Source organism: Sciurus carolinensis, chromosome 4, assembly GCF_902686445.1.
Source record: "Sciurus carolinensis chromosome 4, mSciCar1.2, whole genome shotgun sequence".
Lineage (NCBI taxonomy): Eukaryota > Metazoa > Chordata > Mammalia > Rodentia > Sciuridae > Sciurus > Sciurus carolinensis.
Window position 1 is genome coordinate 1,275,411 of NC_062216.1, and position 18,329 is coordinate 1,293,739.

The 18,329-nt window shown below is 56.2% G+C and overlaps 1 protein-coding gene across 2 annotated transcripts in view; it reads left to right on the top strand.

Moving 5' to 3' along the window:
- The window catches only part of Myom2 (myomesin 2), a 115,743-nt gene that overhangs the window by 39,518 nt on the left and 57,896 nt on the right, over positions 1-18,329 (top strand). For both annotated transcript variants that reach the window (XM_047550392.1, XM_047550393.1), the window contains 10 exons: positions 1,658-1,857; positions 2,483-2,536; positions 6,657-6,784; positions 9,344-9,527; positions 10,549-10,723; positions 12,085-12,206; positions 13,771-13,958; positions 15,375-15,501; positions 16,520-16,698; positions 17,704-17,818. In XM_047550392.1, the coding sequence (XP_047406348.1) occupies positions 1,658-1,857; positions 2,483-2,536; positions 6,657-6,784; positions 9,344-9,527; positions 10,549-10,723; positions 12,085-12,206; positions 13,771-13,958; positions 15,375-15,501; positions 16,520-16,698; positions 17,704-17,818 (1,472 nt within the window). The remainder of the gene's footprint in view (positions 1-1,657; positions 1,858-2,482; positions 2,537-6,656; positions 6,785-9,343; positions 9,528-10,548; positions 10,724-12,084; positions 12,207-13,770; positions 13,959-15,374; positions 15,502-16,519; positions 16,699-17,703; positions 17,819-18,329) is intronic.

The window sequence follows — 18,329 nt, forward strand, 5'->3', positions numbered from 1 at the left end:
TTTGGTTGATATTGGAGCCTCCTTGGCCTACTGCACCCAGTAACAGAGCCGCGTGCTCCCAGCCTGCAGGCCTGTGTGCTGAGTGTCAGGCCCGGGCCCAGAGCAGCGGGGCTCCCCTGTGGCCGGGCGAAGCTCAGGGCTCTCCCCGAGGGTCAAAGCAGCAGGAGCCGTGCCAGCTCACAGTCCCACAGCTCTGGTCTTTTGTTCTGTTGAGTAAGGTGGGTTTCTCCTGCTTTCCAAGTGAGGAATATTGTAGCCTCCAAGGACAAATACTGGATCTATCTTTGTATTAATAACTTAAATTTAGTTAAGTGGGGTTCTAGCTATTTGGTTCTCTTTTATTTGGTGCAATTCTCGGAGCCGGGGAGGAATACTGAGCAGACCCAGTGCACGTGTCAGAGGTGGGATGTAAGCCCTAACTGTGCATTTCAGTCATTGGAAGAAATCACGGTTACAGAAAGTGAATGCAGAGGTGAGACAGGCGCCTACTCTTGGGTTACAAGGAGGACTTCCGCAGGGATCTAAGATCTTACGTGCATGGTGGTAAAACCAACCGTTATTTCAGGAAGGAAACAATCGGTGTGACTTTTTGGCTTAGGCAGATGGCATTCTCTCGTCCAGCCAGCTAAGCTCCCTGTGCAGCGAGGCATCCGCCCCGAGAGAAGACCTGGGAGCTGGCGGCTGATCTAGAGTGTGGGGTTCAGGTCCAGCCCACACTGGGACGTCTGGTGTTTCCAACCATGACGTCAAATCCCTTCATGCACCTTTCAGTCAGTGATCCATGCTCCTCCCCCTCACTAAGACACCTGGAGAACAGAACATTCCAGAAGCAGCACACTGCCTCCGGGCCTTCTCCACCTGGGCCTGCTGTCAGCAGATCTGAGTTGAGTCCTCTGCAGACCCCAGAGCTGACCATGCAGGACTCTGCTGCCACAGGCCAGGGCGTGCGGATCAGAGAACATTCACAGTCTATCCGGGTGCTGAGTCGGTGTCTCCCGACATGAATATGCCCCTCAGGTTGATGTTCTCAACTTGCTCTTTTCTCGCAGGCATTTAACGCGACCTTTTTGTACTTACATTTCTCAACCAGTGAGAAATAGAGGCTAATCTTTCCTGCATTTCCAGGCTTCTGGTCAGGACTTATTTCCAGGTATTTCTGGAAAGAAATGACCTTAACGCTATTTGGTGTGCTGGGAGTCTGCATCCCGGGAGAATCCGTCCCCTGGCTCGGCTGGAGAAGGTGCACGTGGGGGCACCGAGGGAAGGGGTTGCGTTGGCGTGCAGGTTGGGAAGAGAACTGTGGAGGTTAGAGCTGAAATAACTGTCTGAGGCTGTTGTGCCTACGCGTGTTTGAGGGCAGGAGTTGATCTTGAGCTGTGACGTGTGAAGACGGGTGAGGTACCCGTCCACCCTCGGCCTGTCTAAATACCATGGCCGTCTATGCTGCAGAAGGTCTTTATAAAGAGAGAAAGACTGCGTTTCCTGAGCAGCTCTGTCTCCAGGTTATCATTCTACTCTTGGTGTAAATCCGTGTTTTCACAGCATGGACTTTGCCCTGTGAGAGTCTCCAGTGGCCCCTGATATATGCGGATTCACCTGTAAATATTGGTAGTTGGCTATGTGTGTTGTCACCTGCTTTCCCTGTTTTACTTTGAAGATGTGAAGTGGGAACTAACAACTGGGTTCAGTGCAACGACGCCCCTGTGAAGATCTGCAAATACCCCGTGACGGGACTTTTCGAGGGAAGGTCGTACGTGTTCCGCGTGAGGGCCGTCAATAGCGCGGGAGTCAGCAGACCGTCCCGGGTCTCTGATGCTGTGGCTGCCCTTGACCCCGCTGACCTCAGGAGGTTACAAGGTAGGCTGTGGGCATGCAGTTAAAGGGTGGCTGGGAAGTGCAGCCGTCCGGGGGATTGTTCTTTCCATCGGAGCCACTGCGTGTGAGCCTCGAGGCTGCTGTTAAGAGCCGAGCAGTTCCGGAACATTCTGTTCCCCCAGGTCTCCGTCAGTGTCCTGTAGGATGGGACCAGCCAGGCTGCCATTTGCACTTTCTAACCAGTGCTCTGTGTTCACGGAGTTCTGCCCTGGACTCCCATTCAGTGGGCCCAGAATCAGAGCTTTCTCAGTCCACAACGATATAATTACAGCACAAGATAAGAAGGAGGGGCCTGGAAGCCAGGCTGCTCTGAATCTGAGGCTTCATTCATGTGACACAGGTTCCTTTCCTTAATGGGATTGGACCTTAATTATGGCTTAAGTGAGCCAGTGTGCTTTCCTTACCTGCCAGGTTCTTTGTGTGCACTGTGAAGAGCTGAGAGGTGTTAACCATGGCCAGGAACCTTCCAGAGCACCCTCTCCACCTATTCCTGGGGACACTGAGTTGCAGACAGATGCGGAGGGTCTTAGATCTTGCTCAGCACGGGGCCGCCCACTCCTGTAGGTACCCTCAGGCGCCAGCTCAGTATTGCCTTTTCTCTCTGCAGCAATTCACCTGGAGGGAGAGAAAGAGATTGTGATCTACCAGGACGACCTTGAAGGTGAGTGGCTCTGGGCCACCTGGTTTCAGCTGTGCCTACAGAGGGGTTTAGGATGCTATTTCGTTACAAGAGAGAACAAAATAGCCACAGTCTTTCCACGTGAGAAGGAAGGTGTAGGCCGAGGCTGCAGGCGTCAGGAGCAAACGTCAGGACAGGTGAGTGAGGCAGGAGGAGCGAGAGGGAGGCCAGCCACCACCCGCTCTCCAGATGGCTCTCGGAAGCATGCTCTGGGACCACAGAAGGGAAGCACACTGAGCCCAGGATGTGATGACACTTGCTGGTGCTGGGTCCTTTCTTAGAACTCAGTTAGTGGAAGAGTATTTTATTTACCTTTTTTTAAAGCAAAAATTTCATTCCTAACCTTTAAACCTTAATGGATTGAGTCTTTCCTGCTGAATGATGTTCTGGTTGGAAAATTCCTACCTCCTTTCTTTATTTTTAGTATTATGAATACTTCTCATTGATGTCCTTCTCAGAGGCAGCTAGAAAGACTTGCTAGGGAGATTCCAGTGTTGTTGATCAGAGCACAAAGTTTGGGAATGAAAATTTAAAGAGGTGAGAGTCTAGATCAGTCTGGAGCCGCTGGACCAGAGAGGTACTTCTCAACTCTTTTTTACCAAAGCTGTGTCAGAAGAGTTTCTTCCCGAGACAGCTGTCCATCTGGGGTTTGTGACTGGCTTCCGTTTGACGTTTCCAGTGGTGTGCATGCTTTGTTTTCTTCTGCCCTGGAAAGACTCCTCTCTAGGGTCTCAGAGTGGACAGGTGTCTCAGGGCTGCCCATGAGGGAAGTCATGTCCTGAGGCCTGTCCTCGAGGGCTCTGCACAGCTGCCTGAGGCAGCACCCAAGCCCTCGGAGCACCTCTACCTCCAGGAGACCGTAGGCACCGGCAGGGGTGCTCCATAAAGAGGAGCAGAAGGCCGTGGCCCGGGCAGGCCGGCTCCTGACTCCCAGTCACTGTCGCTGTCCCTCAGTCAGCACCGTGCCCAGCGCCCGGTCTACTCTCCACCTTGCTTTGAGGGTCAGGACCAGGCTCGTGTGATGGAGAAATGACTCCAGGTGATACTGGAGACATGCCTTGCTGCAGGCCAGCCTTCCAGGAGTGGGAGGTGGGGTCGGTGGAGAGATGCAGTCCTTCCTCCCAGGGCGGGCATCTAGGAATTCAGACAGAAACTGGCCACAGTGGGAGGCATGACTAGCTTCACACACGTCACTCATCTGATGAAACCCTGGCTGCGAAAGGGTCACGGTGATGAGCAGAGGTCTGAGCAGCACAGACTGACGAGTCTTCCCAGGCAGGGGCCTTTCCAACTTGCCTCCTGTAGACTGTGTGCTGAGAAATCCAGCATGGCGGCCAGCTCACGGTGGCCCTGTGCCCTGGAGCAAAGCTGCAGGGCATCCTCTCCTGTGCTCCTCTGTCAGCTCTGCTGGTGTGGCGGTGCCTTGTCCACAGCCTGGGGACACTTCCAAAGCTCTGTGGAGGTGGGAGGTGGAGGCCAGGACCCTTAGATGAGGGCAGACCTGCTGGGGCCATTGGCACTGGCTGCAGTTCAGCCTCGTAGGGAAGGGGGCTTTGCAAGCCTCGGAGAGGGAACAGGCAGCTGCCGAGGTCTGACGGAAACCGGTTCAAACTAGGGCAATGGCACGTTTAGTAGCTGGAACTCTTGTCTGCACCCCTTGCTCCTTTAAACAATGGTGCCTTCCCTAATTAAAAGGGAGAGAAAGAGGCTCTACAGTGCCCAAAGCAAACTCGCCTGGGTTCGAGCATTTGCTACTAGGAAGCTCCTTTACCTGCTCATGTCTCTTCTTCACATTAGCTGATCTTTTTAACTGTTGCTTGAGCCATTCATTTCAGTAAATCCCTTTGCTGGCTGAAAAGGCTGCCTGACTCTTGTAGGCTTGTCACTGTCTCCCTGATCGTTGGTCTTGGTTGGTCAGTATCTTCCTTCAGACACCGTGGTTAAAATGAACGCTCCTTCCTCGATGTCATCCACCTTTTCCAGTATTTCTTCAACTACTGGTTCTCGGAAAGGCCAGGGCAAGCACTTGCAGAATGCAGTGAGATTGTCTTTATCTACTAACGAGCATCCAAGCATCCAGAGGCTCAAGTGCCTGGTCGGCAGTTCACTCTGGGTCCTGCCGTTGTCCTTCCTGCTGTGCATCCTCTTGAATTCTGGCATCCAGTTCTACAGATTCCATCCCAACCTCAGGTTTCCTTGACGGAGAGAGGTCTCCTGGGGTGGTCATGGTGTGCTCAGGTTGGTGGAACGAAGCTCAGGATTTGGAGTCAGAAGACCCAGACTTGAAGCCCAGTTTAGGTAGGGTGGTTGTGTGATCAGGAAAGATCTGGGCTCCATTTCTGCATTTGGAGGTCGAACATGCTGGCTCCTGTTTGAAATTCACTGTCATCTTGCTCCATACCTAAGAAAATGGACTTGGAGACACAACACCTGAATGAAGGTATCTGCGTACACACGTATAATGTGTGTATATGCACACATAGGTGTATAGTCACATGCACACAGTGATATATGTGCATGTGTAAATATATGTATGTTTCTATATAATAATTTCTTTTAGTTAGTGAGACCACTTTCTCCTGAAAGCACCATCCTACTTATTAGAGTAGCTAAGCAGTGCTGTCTTCTCCCCATCTCATCTGAACTGCCCTGGCCCATGGGATGGGGCTCCAGGGAGGCCTTCTCAGAGGAAGGGAGGCCAAGGGTAGCAGCACCAAGTGTCTGCTGGGCCCCACAGTGGAAAGTGCCCCAGAGCAAACATTTAGTGTCTCCCTGAGCATCTGTGGTCACCTCCCCAGGGCGATGCAGAAAGTCCTTTGGACTCAAGAGTCTCACCCCAGGGGGGGCTTCCTGCTCAAAAAAACTGGGTTCTTTTTCTTGCCTTGAAGTCAAATAAGGCATTTCTATTCCCCTTTCTCTGGGCCCAGACTCTGCCTCTGCCCTCACGCTGCTCACCAGCTGTGTCTTGCTCTCTGTCCTTGGGAGCTGCTGGGACTCCCCGGATTCAGCTTTGGGAGCTCGGCTTGGGTTTCCCATGTCTCCCCTTTTTAGTGTCCTTGCTGGGACCTCTGGGTGTGGATGCGTGTAGGTTGAGGGAAGCCAGCCAGGGCCCTGGGCTGTCCCCCACTCTGCTCCTTTGCCTCTGCCACTGCACTTTCCTGGGACACGCTGACTCCTATTTGAAATTCAACCCGCTCACCAGGATGATCCTGGATCAGATCTGCAATCCATCTGAAGTGCGCTGTGCTCATGAAATGAAACCCAGTCTTGTTTTGTGCTGTTTCCATGTGGCTGTTCAATTCCTCGCCTGCAGCTGAGTCCTGGGGGAGCAATTGGATATTGTGAAGGGCACAGAGAGGTCCTGGGGATGGTCCAACCATTCTAATTATGTGCTAATCTAACTGGAAGCTCACAAGATTTCATTTCACAATTAAAGGGGCCGCAGGTCTGGAAAGGCTCCACCCTTCGAGAATCTCCCATAAATTCCAATATAGATCTCTAACACCTCACCTCATTTTTAAAAAGGTGAGATCAGAGGAGAGGAGTGCCAGATGTCTCTGGTTGCAAATACTCCATCACGGTTTCTGCTTGTTAATGCCACTGCAGAAGCTCAAGCACTCAGGCATAGCTCGTGGTACTTGCAAACCTGCACAGAACCACTTGGGGAGGAAGAAGCAGGCATGTTAGGAGCTGGCTCGTGATTCAAGTGCCTTGAGGGCACACGATGGGAAAGCAGCTGGAGAGGGTTGTTAGCTCCAGCAGTGTCCACAGGGCTGCCCGGTCAGATGCAGGTTGCTGATACTTCCTGCACATTCCCAGTACCCTGGGAGCTTCGTGCTGGGAAAACACTGATTCCTTCTGGGCAAATCCTTTCCCCTTCTGGCAGAATCTGGAAGCCTTTTGGATGACACCCTTGAAAACTGGCTTATATTAGAAACGAAAGTAACTGGACTCTCTAGTGGTGCCTTGTGCACTGGCTCTGAAAGCACAGCCTGGCCTTGTTGGCCCTCCTGAGTGGCGGTGGAGCCCAGCGCCGCTCTGTGGCTGAGCCGAGGAAGCCGGGGTGTGCTCACGCGGTTCATGCAGTTCATTTCTCCTGCAGGTGACGTTCAGATCCCGGGCCCTCCGTCCAACGTGCACGTCTCGGAGGTCAGCAGGACTTACGTGGTCCTCAGCTGGGACCCGCCCACTCCCCGCGGCAAGGAGCCCTTAATGTACTTCATTGAGAAGGTAATCTGGTTGGACTCCTGGTGAACAGACCTCCCGCTGTCCCTTTTCTGTGCTTGACAGAGGGGCTGGGATCCCACCCGTCTCTACAGAGGCTAATGGTGGGGCAGAGTCTTGACTGTGGGGAGGGTCCTGGGATGGGAACTGCTCCAGGGGAAGGGGTCCCAGCTGGGCCTTACCACCCAATGCATACAGAGCTTCTGCTCTCTGGTTTCCATGTCCAGCTGAGCCCGAGGGACCTGGCTCCCGGTGCTGCAGGTCCTGAGAAAGGCAGATGGCTGGGCTCAGGGCCTGTGCACCACCATGTGGCCCCTGGGTGGTGGTCTTACCACTGGGGGAGCAGCCTTGGGCTAAGGACCAGGCCAGTGCCTGAGGCTTGGATGACCTGGGCAGAGAAGCGCAGAGCACATCAGCACAGCTGCCCAGGATGTGCACACGTGGGTGCCGCACGCGTGCACACACACACACATGCACGCACACGCACACACTCGGCTCATAACTGGGCGTGGCAAGCCTTCTCCAAGCTAGACTGTTTTACTGCATTGGAAACGCAGGCTGCGACTCGCGACTGATCTGGAGCCCCACTGTTGGTTGTGGGCCATCCTTGAACAATGCTGTACAGTCCTACGAGCCGGCAGATGGGTTTTGTGATGCTGAATTTGCCTCACAGTACAACAGAGCCCAGGGCGTGGTGCGCACAGCAGTGTGGGGCGTGACTCCCAGCGTGCCCGTGGCCCCGCGTGGCTCTCTGAGGAGGCAGAGTGGAGACGGCCAGCTTTCAGATCAGTGCTGGCTCCCCGGCCCCACTCACCACCACCGGGCACCCCAGTCACCCGGGCAGTGTGGCTTATTCTGCAGGAGCGCATGCTGTTGGCACCACAGATGCATGGGTGGCAGCCGTGAGGCCGTCCCTGGGCGGAGGCGCCCTTCCCTCGCCTCCCTGCTCCCCTGCCACACTGTGGCACCAAGTGCTGTGGACACACTAGGGGAGGGTCGGGGAGTCTGGCCTCAGTACGTGCTGGCAGAGGTGAGGAGCTCCCCACGGCTACTCTATCAGTGTCCACCTCCTCTCACAGGAAATGCCCAGCCCAGCGTCCCCTGTGGCTCCCTCCAACATCAAGCTGGAGCCCCAGGGGAACAGACGGGGGCACCAGGCGCCCTCCCTGAAGCGGTTGGTTCCACATAAACTTCCTAAAACGTAGCTTTTTGCCGGGTGTGGCAGTGCACACCTGTAATCCCAGCGACTCGAGGCCTGAGGCAGGAAGACTGCAGGTTCAAGGCCAGCCTGGGCAACTTAGTGAGACCCTGTCTCAAAAGAGGACTGGAGGTGGAGCTGAGTGGTAGCGCACCGCTGGGTCGTATCCTCAGTACTGCAAGATTTAAAAAGTGGCTTTTCTCTTCCGCCAAAACCAGAGACAGTTTCCCCTTTACACGTGAATCTCCTCCCCAGAGCTGCGGCCGTGACCCAAACACGCCGCTCTTCCTGCCACTGCAGCAGGCCCACACGCACCCACGTCCCCACGTCCTGTACAATCTGCCCTCAGACGGGGGCTCACCTCCGGAGGGAACAACCGTGAAACACTTAGCAGAGATGGTGAAAGCAGTTATCAAGGACACGTGGGCTACGCAGTGTGAAAATGCAGAGACCAGGAAGCTCCGGGCACGATTCCAAGGGGTGGGCTAGGGGTCTACACGGGGCCACGTCTGCAGCCCACCTCACAGGACTCCCCTGTGGCACGTCACACACGTGTGCCTTGCGCTGTGGTTAGCGAGGTGACACGACCATGTCATCGGTTAGAGGTCTTCACACCTCCATGCAGGTAGCCACAGGCGCTGTGATTCGCGGACACCGCGCGGCCTCCCTCAGCTCTGGACACACAGTCCTCACATCACTCTCTGTGTAGCTGCGACATGGTGAGGATCTAACTGCAGTGTGAGCCAAGTGGCGGTGCAGTTCTGTGGATGTTCTCCTGACCTATCTTTAATTATTCACAGGCCTTTCTGTTTTCTGAAAGTCACAACCTGTGTATTGATTTCTTCATGTTCCACTTTAACAGAAATTTTTTTATTAGTAAAATTTTCAACCCTGGGCAATTTCTTACCCACTTCTCCAAATTGGCATCACTTTTATATAATTTAGCAAAGGAGTCCTGTTGCCCTCTGTGCAGGACAGAGGATCCTGTTGCCCTCAGTGCAGGACAGAGGATCCTGTTGCCCTCAGTGCAGGACACAGGTCCTATTGTCCTCAGTGCAGGACACAGGTCCCGTTGCCCTCTGTGCAGGACACAGGTCCTGTTGCCCTCAGTGCAGGACAGAGGATACTGTTGCCCTCAGTGCAGGACACAGGTCCCGTTGCCCTCTGTGCAGGACACAGGTCCTGTTGCCCTCAGTGCAGGACAGAGGATCTTGACGTCCTCAGTGCAGGACAGGGTGTCTTGCTGTCCTCCGTGCAGGGCGGGATCATCTGCCGTTCTCTGTGCAGTGCGCCATGGCGTGGTAGCTGGACGCCGTCTCCCTTGCCCTCCTGGGGTCTCTGGTTTACTCCCACCCTGTCCTCTGCAGTCCGTGGTTGGGAGTGGCAGCTGGCAGCGCGTCAATGCCCAGACGGCCGTGAGGTCCCCTCGATACGCCGTCTTCGACCTTGCAGAGGGGAAGTCGTATGTGTTCCGTGTTTTGTCAGCCAATAAGCACGGCCTGAGCGATCCCTCGGAAATAACGCCCCCCATCCAGGCACAGGACACCATTGGTAAGTGGGCATGGCAAGCAGCCCGCCTAGGGGACAGGCTGGCAGTAAGGTGGCCTTGGGGGCCAGTGGGTGGAAGAAGCCCCCGTGCCGCGTGCACACAGGCAGGTGGGCATGGAGTCCCATTTTACCAGAGGGGAGGTCTTCTCGCCAGGGTCTGGTCATTTCTCAGCATCCCTGGAGTTCCTGATTCATGGTATCGACAGAGGGATCGACAGTAGGTTCAGGCCCGGGTCCAGCCCAGCGTGGTGCAGCCTCTCGTGTGTGTGGCTGGAAGCCCCTCTCAGAAGCTTTAAGTACGAACCTCGGGATGTCTGACTGTAGTCCACTCTGAAGCCCAGCAGTTAACAGGAGGCCTTCTGACTCCTGGGCCTCCCAGGAGAGCGTTGGTTCAGGACCCTCACTCTGGCCAGCGGTGCCATATTTTATTAGAAGGCAGATGTCTAAATGAACAAGGCGGGGAGTGGGGACTGGAGTGGGGACTGGGGTCGGGCTGCCTCCAGGTCTTGGATGGTCCTGGCTTAGTTACCCAGGCTCCGCGGGCTGAAGTTCAGACCCACAGGCTGGACACTCCGCCCCCTTGCACAAGAGGCCCTGCCTTGTTTCACTGCTGGGCACACGTGGCGAGTGACAGTAACTAGCAACCATGGGGGCGTGAGGCCGAGGTGGCGAGGCAGCCGGCTCTAGGGGTCTCGGTGACGGCTTGGGCTGAAGCGTCAGTGGCCACAGCCCACTGGGGCTGGTGGGAGTGAGCCAGCAGAGGGTCATTTCTTGACCTGATTCTGGGCCCCCTTTGGGATTCCCACTCCACATTCCCCGTGTGTGACCTGCACCTGGAAAGTAGGCCTTGCTGCACGGGATCTTCCCGTGGACTGGGGCCCTGTGGGATGTGGGCGCATTCCCGCCTCTCTTGCTCCTTGTCCGCGTCTCATCCACAGCCCTCCAGCTTCCCACCCCTGTGGAGAAGCAAAGCTCTGCTGTGGCTCCCGGCTCTGACCCGTGTGCCCACCTGTCTCCCCTGCAGCGGTCCCTTCTGCCCCTGGCCGGGTCCTTGCTTCCCGCAACACCAAGACGTCTGTCGTGGTGCAGTGGGACAGGCCGAAGCACGAGGAGGCCCTGCTGGGCTACTACGTGGACTGCTGCGTGGCGGGGACTAACCTGTGGGAGCCGTGCAACCACAAGCCCATCGGATACAACAGGTGCCCCTCCTGCTGCCCCCGCTCCCAGGGCAGGGTGGCCGCGGACCTGCTGGGCCACCCCTTAGACCTGGTCGGTGAGCCTGGTCACGGACAGGGGCGGGTAACTTGAAGCGCTGCCCACGCTGCTGAGCCAGCCACGTCTCCAGTGGGTCTCCACTGGGCGATGTCTGTCCACCAGACTGTCCCAGTCTGTGCCTGTCTTTGTTACTGGCATGTAGGACTTTGCTCTAAGTGGAGGGCGAAGATGGTAACTGATGAGCAAGTAGCTTTATTTTTCCACACTGATATTTTGAACATTTCCCCTATTTTTCAACTATTATTTTAACTGTGCAAGTTGGGGGGTGCAGTGCCACGTGGGCCGTGTCCACGGTGTGCGATGACAGCTGTGCGTGCAGTGGTGCCTATTCCTGGCTCTGCTCTGGCTTCTGTGCGTGCAACCTCAGGCAGCCCCGCTTTGCTCACAGGCGGGCAGTGCTGCCCTCAGCCCTGCGGAAGAGCGGGAGGCCAGGCCTGTCTGTGGCGGGCAGCGCAGGGCAGAAGCTGGCACCTTTCCTCCTGGGACTCACCCACTCGGGTCGTGCCAAGTGCACGAGGCTGGTGGGCATCTGCGTGGGAAGATTCGGGCAGCCTTGGGGTGGGCAGTAATGGTGGGGTGGCAGTTTTCTTTGTAAAATCTTTTTAAACAGCCCACTGTACAAAACCGCGGGTAGCACAGGAGGGAGGAAACGGAGGAGAACAGAGCAGGGTAGCCCACAGTCCTCGGCCACAAATGGAGGAAGGCCCAGTGCGGGGAGCGTCAGTGGTGTTAGCAAGTTGGCGCCACTGCACGAGCTGACTAGCGGTTGCCGGGTTCCCTGGGCGCTCACCACGGGCAGGCCGGCCGGCCGCGGGCTCGCTTGCTGTTCTCCCTCCGAAGCTCTCAACACCGCAGGGAGCAGGTCTCATCACGTCGGCTCTACAGACAGGAGCACAGAGCCTTGCGGGCAGGGTCTGCTTGAGGCACACCGTCTGCCCAGGGTGCAGGTCCACAGCACGGTTGCGTCTCTTTCAGTCCTAGATGCATGTGGTTCCTGGATGCCAGGATATTATTTTCAAAAAAGGCCTTTATCTGGACAAGACCCAGAAAGTGCAGCAGTAGGCAGAGGCCCAGCTTAAGTGGCTTCGACAGGAGTGCGGCCTGCCCCGAGCATCTGGAGGTGGTGCTGAGTCAGTGACTGAGGGCAAGGCAGTGTGGTGCCCGCGCAGTGCCCGTGCAGTGCCCTGCAGGGTGTGGGACAGGGATCCTGTCTTCCTCTGAGGGAAGGGATCCTGCCCTGGAACCCCGCCTCCGGGAGCCGCACTGACCCCTTTGCTTCCCTCAGGTTCGTGGTGCACGGCCTGACCACGGGCGAGCAGTACGTCTTCCGCGTCAAAGCCGTCAACGCCGTGGGCACCAGCGAGAACTCCCAGGAGTCCGAGGCCATCAAGGTCCAGGCGGCCCTCAGTGCGTAACTTGCGGGTGGTCCTCGAGGGTGCCGTGGGGTCTCCGTGACCGAGTACTTAGGGATGCTACTGCAGAGTGACCAGAGGAGAGGAGTGGAGTTTGGCCAGTGGGGCACGTGCATTCTGCTGAGGCCTCTGGTCAGCTGACTGCATGCGTGGGAGGCCAGTGTGGGAAGCAGGAGTGTGCCAGTCAAACCCCAGGGGAAATGGAGACCTGCTGCGGGCAGACTGGACTCCCTCATTGGCTCTCACACCAAGGGCAGGCGGGGACAGGACTCTCTCTTCAAGTGTGTGTGCAATGGCCTTGCAGCTATTATTTTATTCATGTTTTTGGTACCAGGGACTGAACCCAGGGGTGCTTAACCACTGGGCCACATCCCCAGCCCTTCTTACTTTTTGTTTTGAGATGGGGTCTTGCTAAGTCGCTCAGGGCCTTGATAAGTTGCTGAGGCTGAAATCTTCCTGCCTCAGCCTCCTGATCCTCCGCAATGACAGCTGGGCACCCCTGCACCTGACCTTTCGGCTCTATGGGCTCCAGGGACTTCCGCAAATCATCTAGGAAAGCTTCACGTTTATGTCACTTCGTGACTTTAGTCACGAATAGTGATGTTTAGAAATGTTTGCTACTTGAATCAGATGAGAGCTCTTGATGCCGTCCCCGGAAAAACTGACCTAAAGCTCAGCATTTTGAAATCGCTGCTGGCTGTAGTCCTTTCCTATCAAACACACCATATTGCTGGGCCCTTATAGTGACATTCAAAACACAAATGTCACACGTCACACATTTTGAATCAAGTATTTCCACTTCTAAGAGAAAGGTTTGGCTGTTTTGTTGTATCTCATCTTCAATTAAATTTACAAACATTTTCAAAAGTTAAGAATTCCCTCCGGGATTTCCAAGGGACATCGAGTCTGGTCGTGTGCAGGTGGGCTCCAGTGGTTCTAGGCCCAGCTCGCCAGCAGGGACTTCCAGCACTCCTGCTGGCCGTCTCACCTCATCCCTGGGGAAAGCGAGCCATTGCTCTCATTTAGCAATGTGACGCCTAATTTCTGGTCACTGTCCCTCAGTGCTGGGTGTTGAGGCTTCGGGTTGCTCAGTCAGGGAAGCTGCCAACCTCCTAGAACAAGATGGCCCTCTCCTGACATGGGAAACGTGTGCGTATGAGCCCCTGCACGGATTGAGGCCTCCACACCTGCAGGAAGTCAAAAGGCACTGGGTTTAATGCTGGTCCTAGGGCCATGCCCAGCAGTTGCTCTTCCCCACCGCACATGGGAAAGCTCCTTCTGAGTTTCCTTAAGGGGTCTCGGGTTTCCAGGGTTTCCTTCCATGGTCTCGGCTGTCCAGATCAGATTGGGACAGGTTGGTGCCTTGTATCCTGCAAACCCTGGTAGATGCACTTAGGAGAGCAACAGGATCCAGGAGAGAGGTGTCTATTCAGCTCTGAAGGACCAGTGCTCAAATTCAGGAGGCGGGCGGCACTGGAGGACCTTCCCCACCCCACACCCACGGTGAGGTGAGGTCGTGGAGCCCAGGCTGGTCACTTGTGCACTGTGCCTTCCTGCAGCCGTCCCGTCCCACCCATATGGGATCACACTTCTGAACTGTGATGGCCACACCATGACCCTGGGCTGGAAGGTGCCCAAGTTCAGCGGAGGCTCAGCCATCTTGGGTTATTATGTGGACAAGCGCGAAGCTCACCACAAGAACTGGCACGAGGTCAACTCCTCTCCTGTGCAGCAGAGGATCTTAACGGTGGGTTTTCCCTTTTCTTCTGTGTTGGCCTGGGTGACGTGAGCACTCTGGGCAGGTTCCTTCGTTCACAGTTCCAGAGCTTGACAGCCTCAGGGAGTCTGACCAGGAAACAGAAGTGCATGTAAAGAATCCGAGCGTCATGGGACCATGGAGTTTGGAAGCTGGAAAGAGCTTAGGCAGCATTTCTTTATTTATGTATTCCTGGGAAACAGTGACGGAGCAGCGACAGTAACTGAGTGGGTCTGCAACCGTGGATGACAACCCCTGGCAGGCAGGTGCATTCTCAGGGGCTCAGCTTGGTGCAGAGCCCAGTGCCTGGGACAGGTGGTATGAGCAGAGCTTGTACAAGAATGTGCCATACGCACCCTTTCCCAAGAGTTCCCGCCCAGACCCCTGCCACAGGGCACGGTGTGCCCCAGGTGCAGAGTGAGGGGGTGAGGCAGCCCCAGCCGCCTCTGGGCTCTGGACTCCCTCCCACTGAGCCTGTGGCTCCTCCTGGGTCATGGGGCAAGTGACTGGAACTGTCATCACCTCCTGGGAATGACCCATCTAACAGGGGCCACATACACTGCGAGATGAGGGTTTTGGGGCAGAGTCCACCCTCTGTCTTACAGAGAATTCTGCTGTGAGAAGTTTTGCCTTTATTGTTTATGCTTATGTACGTAGCATGTCATGATACATGTGTGTTATGATATGTGTGGCTAAACCCAGGCTTGATGTGACCCTGCTTATAATTGCTGTGTTCAGCCACAGCCTCTAGACGTTCTCTGTTGGGTCCCCTGTTCCTGAGAAGACACTCTCTTCTTTTCTGGGTGCACGTAGCCTGCACGAGGGCGGGTCTGCTTTTCAGGGCACCGAGCAGCTTAATGCAGAGAGCACATGGTGGATGTCACTGGTTGTACCACCTGCCAGGCGGAGGCCCAGGTCCCGGCTGAGGCCTCCCAGGGTCTCGCCACGGCTGGCAGAGTCCTGCAGGCCCCTGGTGGACGTGGACCCCCAGTGCCCTAGGAACTGCCAGCGAGTCTCACCCTGCAGGGCAGGCGGCTGGGGGCAGGTGGCGGGGCTGCCCCGTGGCACTCAGCCAGGCCCGAGATGGGCTTCCCGCCGGTTCTGCAGCTCCCTTCCACAGTGCCAGGACTAGGGCTGGGGTCTGCAGGAGCCCCTCACCTCTGCTCGCGTGCGTGTGTTCCTTGTGGGAACCCTCTCAGCCTCAGTTTCCTTCTGCCCGAGGGTACGTCAGGGGACAGATGGGTTCCTGCCCCTTGCTGGTTGTAGACAGCCTTCTTTAAGTGATTTTGTCTAATTTCCCAGAAGCCCCTTCCACTTGGGTCATTTGACAAACCCTATAAGGGCTCCTCTCCCTGAGGACTGGATGCATCCGTTATTTCCACAGTAACTGATGCGAAATCTACACAGGTGGAGGGCTTGGTGGAAGGCTCAGCCTATGAGTTCAAAATCGCTGCTGTCAACCTGGCGGGGATCGGACAGCCGTCGGACCCCAGCGAGCTCTTCAAGTGTGAGGCGTGGACAGCGCCGGAACCTGGTGAGCCGCGTGCCTGAACATGCCACCCAGCCCTGGGCTGGCCAGAGGGGCTTTCCGGGATGGTGTGTGGTCGGCAGCTCCAGTGGACGCCCCCCTCTCCCAGTGGGCAGATGCAGACATGACCTCTGAACCCGCGGCGCCATGCCTGGGGTGGCCATGTGGCTGACGGTGCTGCAGTTTAGGAAGGGTGCTCAGGAGCAGGCAGGGCGCAGAGGAAGGGCAAACCCCGGGGAGGGATGGTGTGGCCGACCCAGGCCACCAAAGGGGGTCGGCATTCCGGAGTCCATGTGGCCAGGGTGTGGCCCCAGCCACCTGCTCCCTGGGAGAGAGAGGAGCCCAGGCAGAAGATGGGGGCAGGCAGCGGGGAGGTGGCCAGGCCCCCAAGTTGAGGCAGAGCGGGCACCTCTCCCGCTTCCCCTTCCTCTCTCTCACGCCCTTCCGTCCTTCCTTCTGTCTTCCCCGCTTGTTTTAGTGAAGCTGTTGGACCTTGAGGGAGGTCCACAGGAGAAGACCCTGTTCTTTCCAGGGCCTTGGTGGGGGCTCTTTGCAGACTGGCTTAGCAGTGTGCTCGGGACCCAGTGTAGCCTAATTAAGATGGAGCCTGCTGGGCAGCTTCCCCGTCCTGTCCACAGCTCGTCTGGAGCTGGGAACGCGCAGCGGACAGCTTTGGACTTACCTGGTGTGGTAGAGAGCAGAGTGGGGGCCGTGCGCGAGCCAGCCAGCAGCTTCCATGCCAGAGGCTGCAGCACGCACCTCCCCCTCTGATGCCCCCTGCTGGCTGGGAGAGCAACGTGGGTCTGTGGTTACACACACACCCTCACCCTGAGGCTGAGGCTGCTGCAGGACAGAGCTGGGCTCTCCCCAGCCCCAGGCTCCGGACAGATGTTCCAGGAGGAGTGAGGCCTGAAGGAGATGAGGTGGACGTGGTGATGTCCTGGGGCCTCTGCCTGCAGCAGGCCCCTGGGCTCAGGTCAGGGGTGCTGGGCTGGCTGAGCACAGGTTCAACTTGGCTTTGCAGGTCCTGCCTACGACCTGACATTCTGTGAGGTCCGGAACACATCACTGGTCATGCTGTGGAAGGCCCCAGTGTATGCGGGCAGCAGTCCTGTGTCTGGGTACTTTGTGGATTTTAAGGAAGAAGATTCTGGAGAATGGAAGACGGTGAATGAAGCGGCAACTCCAAATCGTTATTTGAAGGTGATTCGTTCACTCGTTGTTTCCTTTTACCTGAAGGTGCTCCCTGGGGAACTTGTTGGGGTGGCTTGGGTGTGACCCTCCTAGAGTGTGCAGAGCCAGTGCAGGAGGTGGCTGGCGGGGACCATGTGACCTACCCTGGCCGTGCTGCAGTCTAACTGGGTTCAGCACTGCTCACGGTCAAGTGTTGACATCCTGTGTCCAGGAGCCCTTGGCCGGTGATGAACCATATGCTACGTCCTGCCCCTTCCACCCCAAGGCACTTTACATGACTCAGTGACACTGGTAGAAGTCCTTTGATCAATGTGAGCACACACACACAGTGCACGTGGCTCTGCACTCTCTCCAAACGTTTCTGTTTTAGCACTTGGGACCTATGTCCCTGGGGTGGTTGTGACAACTGTCCTCGGCCCCACAGGCCCCTGTGCCTGGAGGCTCGCCCCGCTGCCCTTCCCCAGTCTCCTCCTGGTTGTGCCCACGGGTGTGGCTGGACGCAGGTGCTGTGCCTGCATCGGGCACTGGCCGCTCACCCATGCGCCCTCTGCAGAACCACTGCAACCTACGCGGCGGCTCCTCGTGAGTGAAGCAGGGGGCTTCCGAGGACCTCGCTCTCCACCCACCGTGGCATGCCTGTCTGTGCACGAAGAGATCAAGTTCATTTTGATGTGTCCAAGTGATGATTTTGCAATCACAGATCACATTTAAAATAACATGTAGTCTCATAGAACCATTTTAACCGTGAACGGCAGATTGCAATCTATTCAATATGATTTAATCTTGCTTTAAAGCGTGCAGACAAGAATGATAGATACCCTAATGCATTTCCTCCTGCGAGCCAGAGTGTACCTGGTGACTCTCTTTCCCTCTCGGCTGCTCTGGCTCGACCAGTACAGCTTTTCCAACCAGAAAAACACATTTTAAAGAAAGGAAGGTGTGTTCATCCTAAACATGAACAATGGCAAAGTCTTGTTTCCTGCCTGCGCTTGATGCTTCCTCTGTCCTCCCCAGGTCTGCGACCTGCACCAGGGGAGGACTTACGTGTTCCGCGTGCGGGCAGTGAATGCCAGTGGGCCGGGGAAGCCCTCGGACATGTCGGAGCCAGTGCTGGTGGAGGCCAGGCCAGGTGAGAGCTGCAGGTGCCGAGCAGCAGGAACGGGCACGTCCAGCGTGTGTGCGTGGGCCTGCGTGGGTCCTGCTGAGTGGAGGGCAGTGTCCCCTGGGCTCAGGCAGATTCCTACTAGCAAATGGGAAAGGTTGCAAGCCCCCTCTTCTTGTGCTCTGACCCCAGGGCCGGAGAGGGTGCATCTGGTCACCAGGATGTTCAGGAAGGAAGGCTTCTTACACCACCGCTGAGTTTTCGTTTTGTATTTTTTGATTTATTTTGTAGTTGTAGCTGGAAAGGATGCCTTTGTTTAATTTGTTTACTTTTAGGTGGTGCTGAGGATCAAACCCAGTGCCTCACATGTGCTACACAAGTACTCTGCCACTGAGCCCCAGCCCCAGTCCTGGCTGCTGAGTTTTGATCAGAAATTTATAAAGCTGTTTGAGATTTTCTTAGTTGCAATGAATTAAAACCCTCAGGAGTTATAAAAAGGAAGCCCTTGGGATCCGTGGGACAGGCATGTGACCTGTAT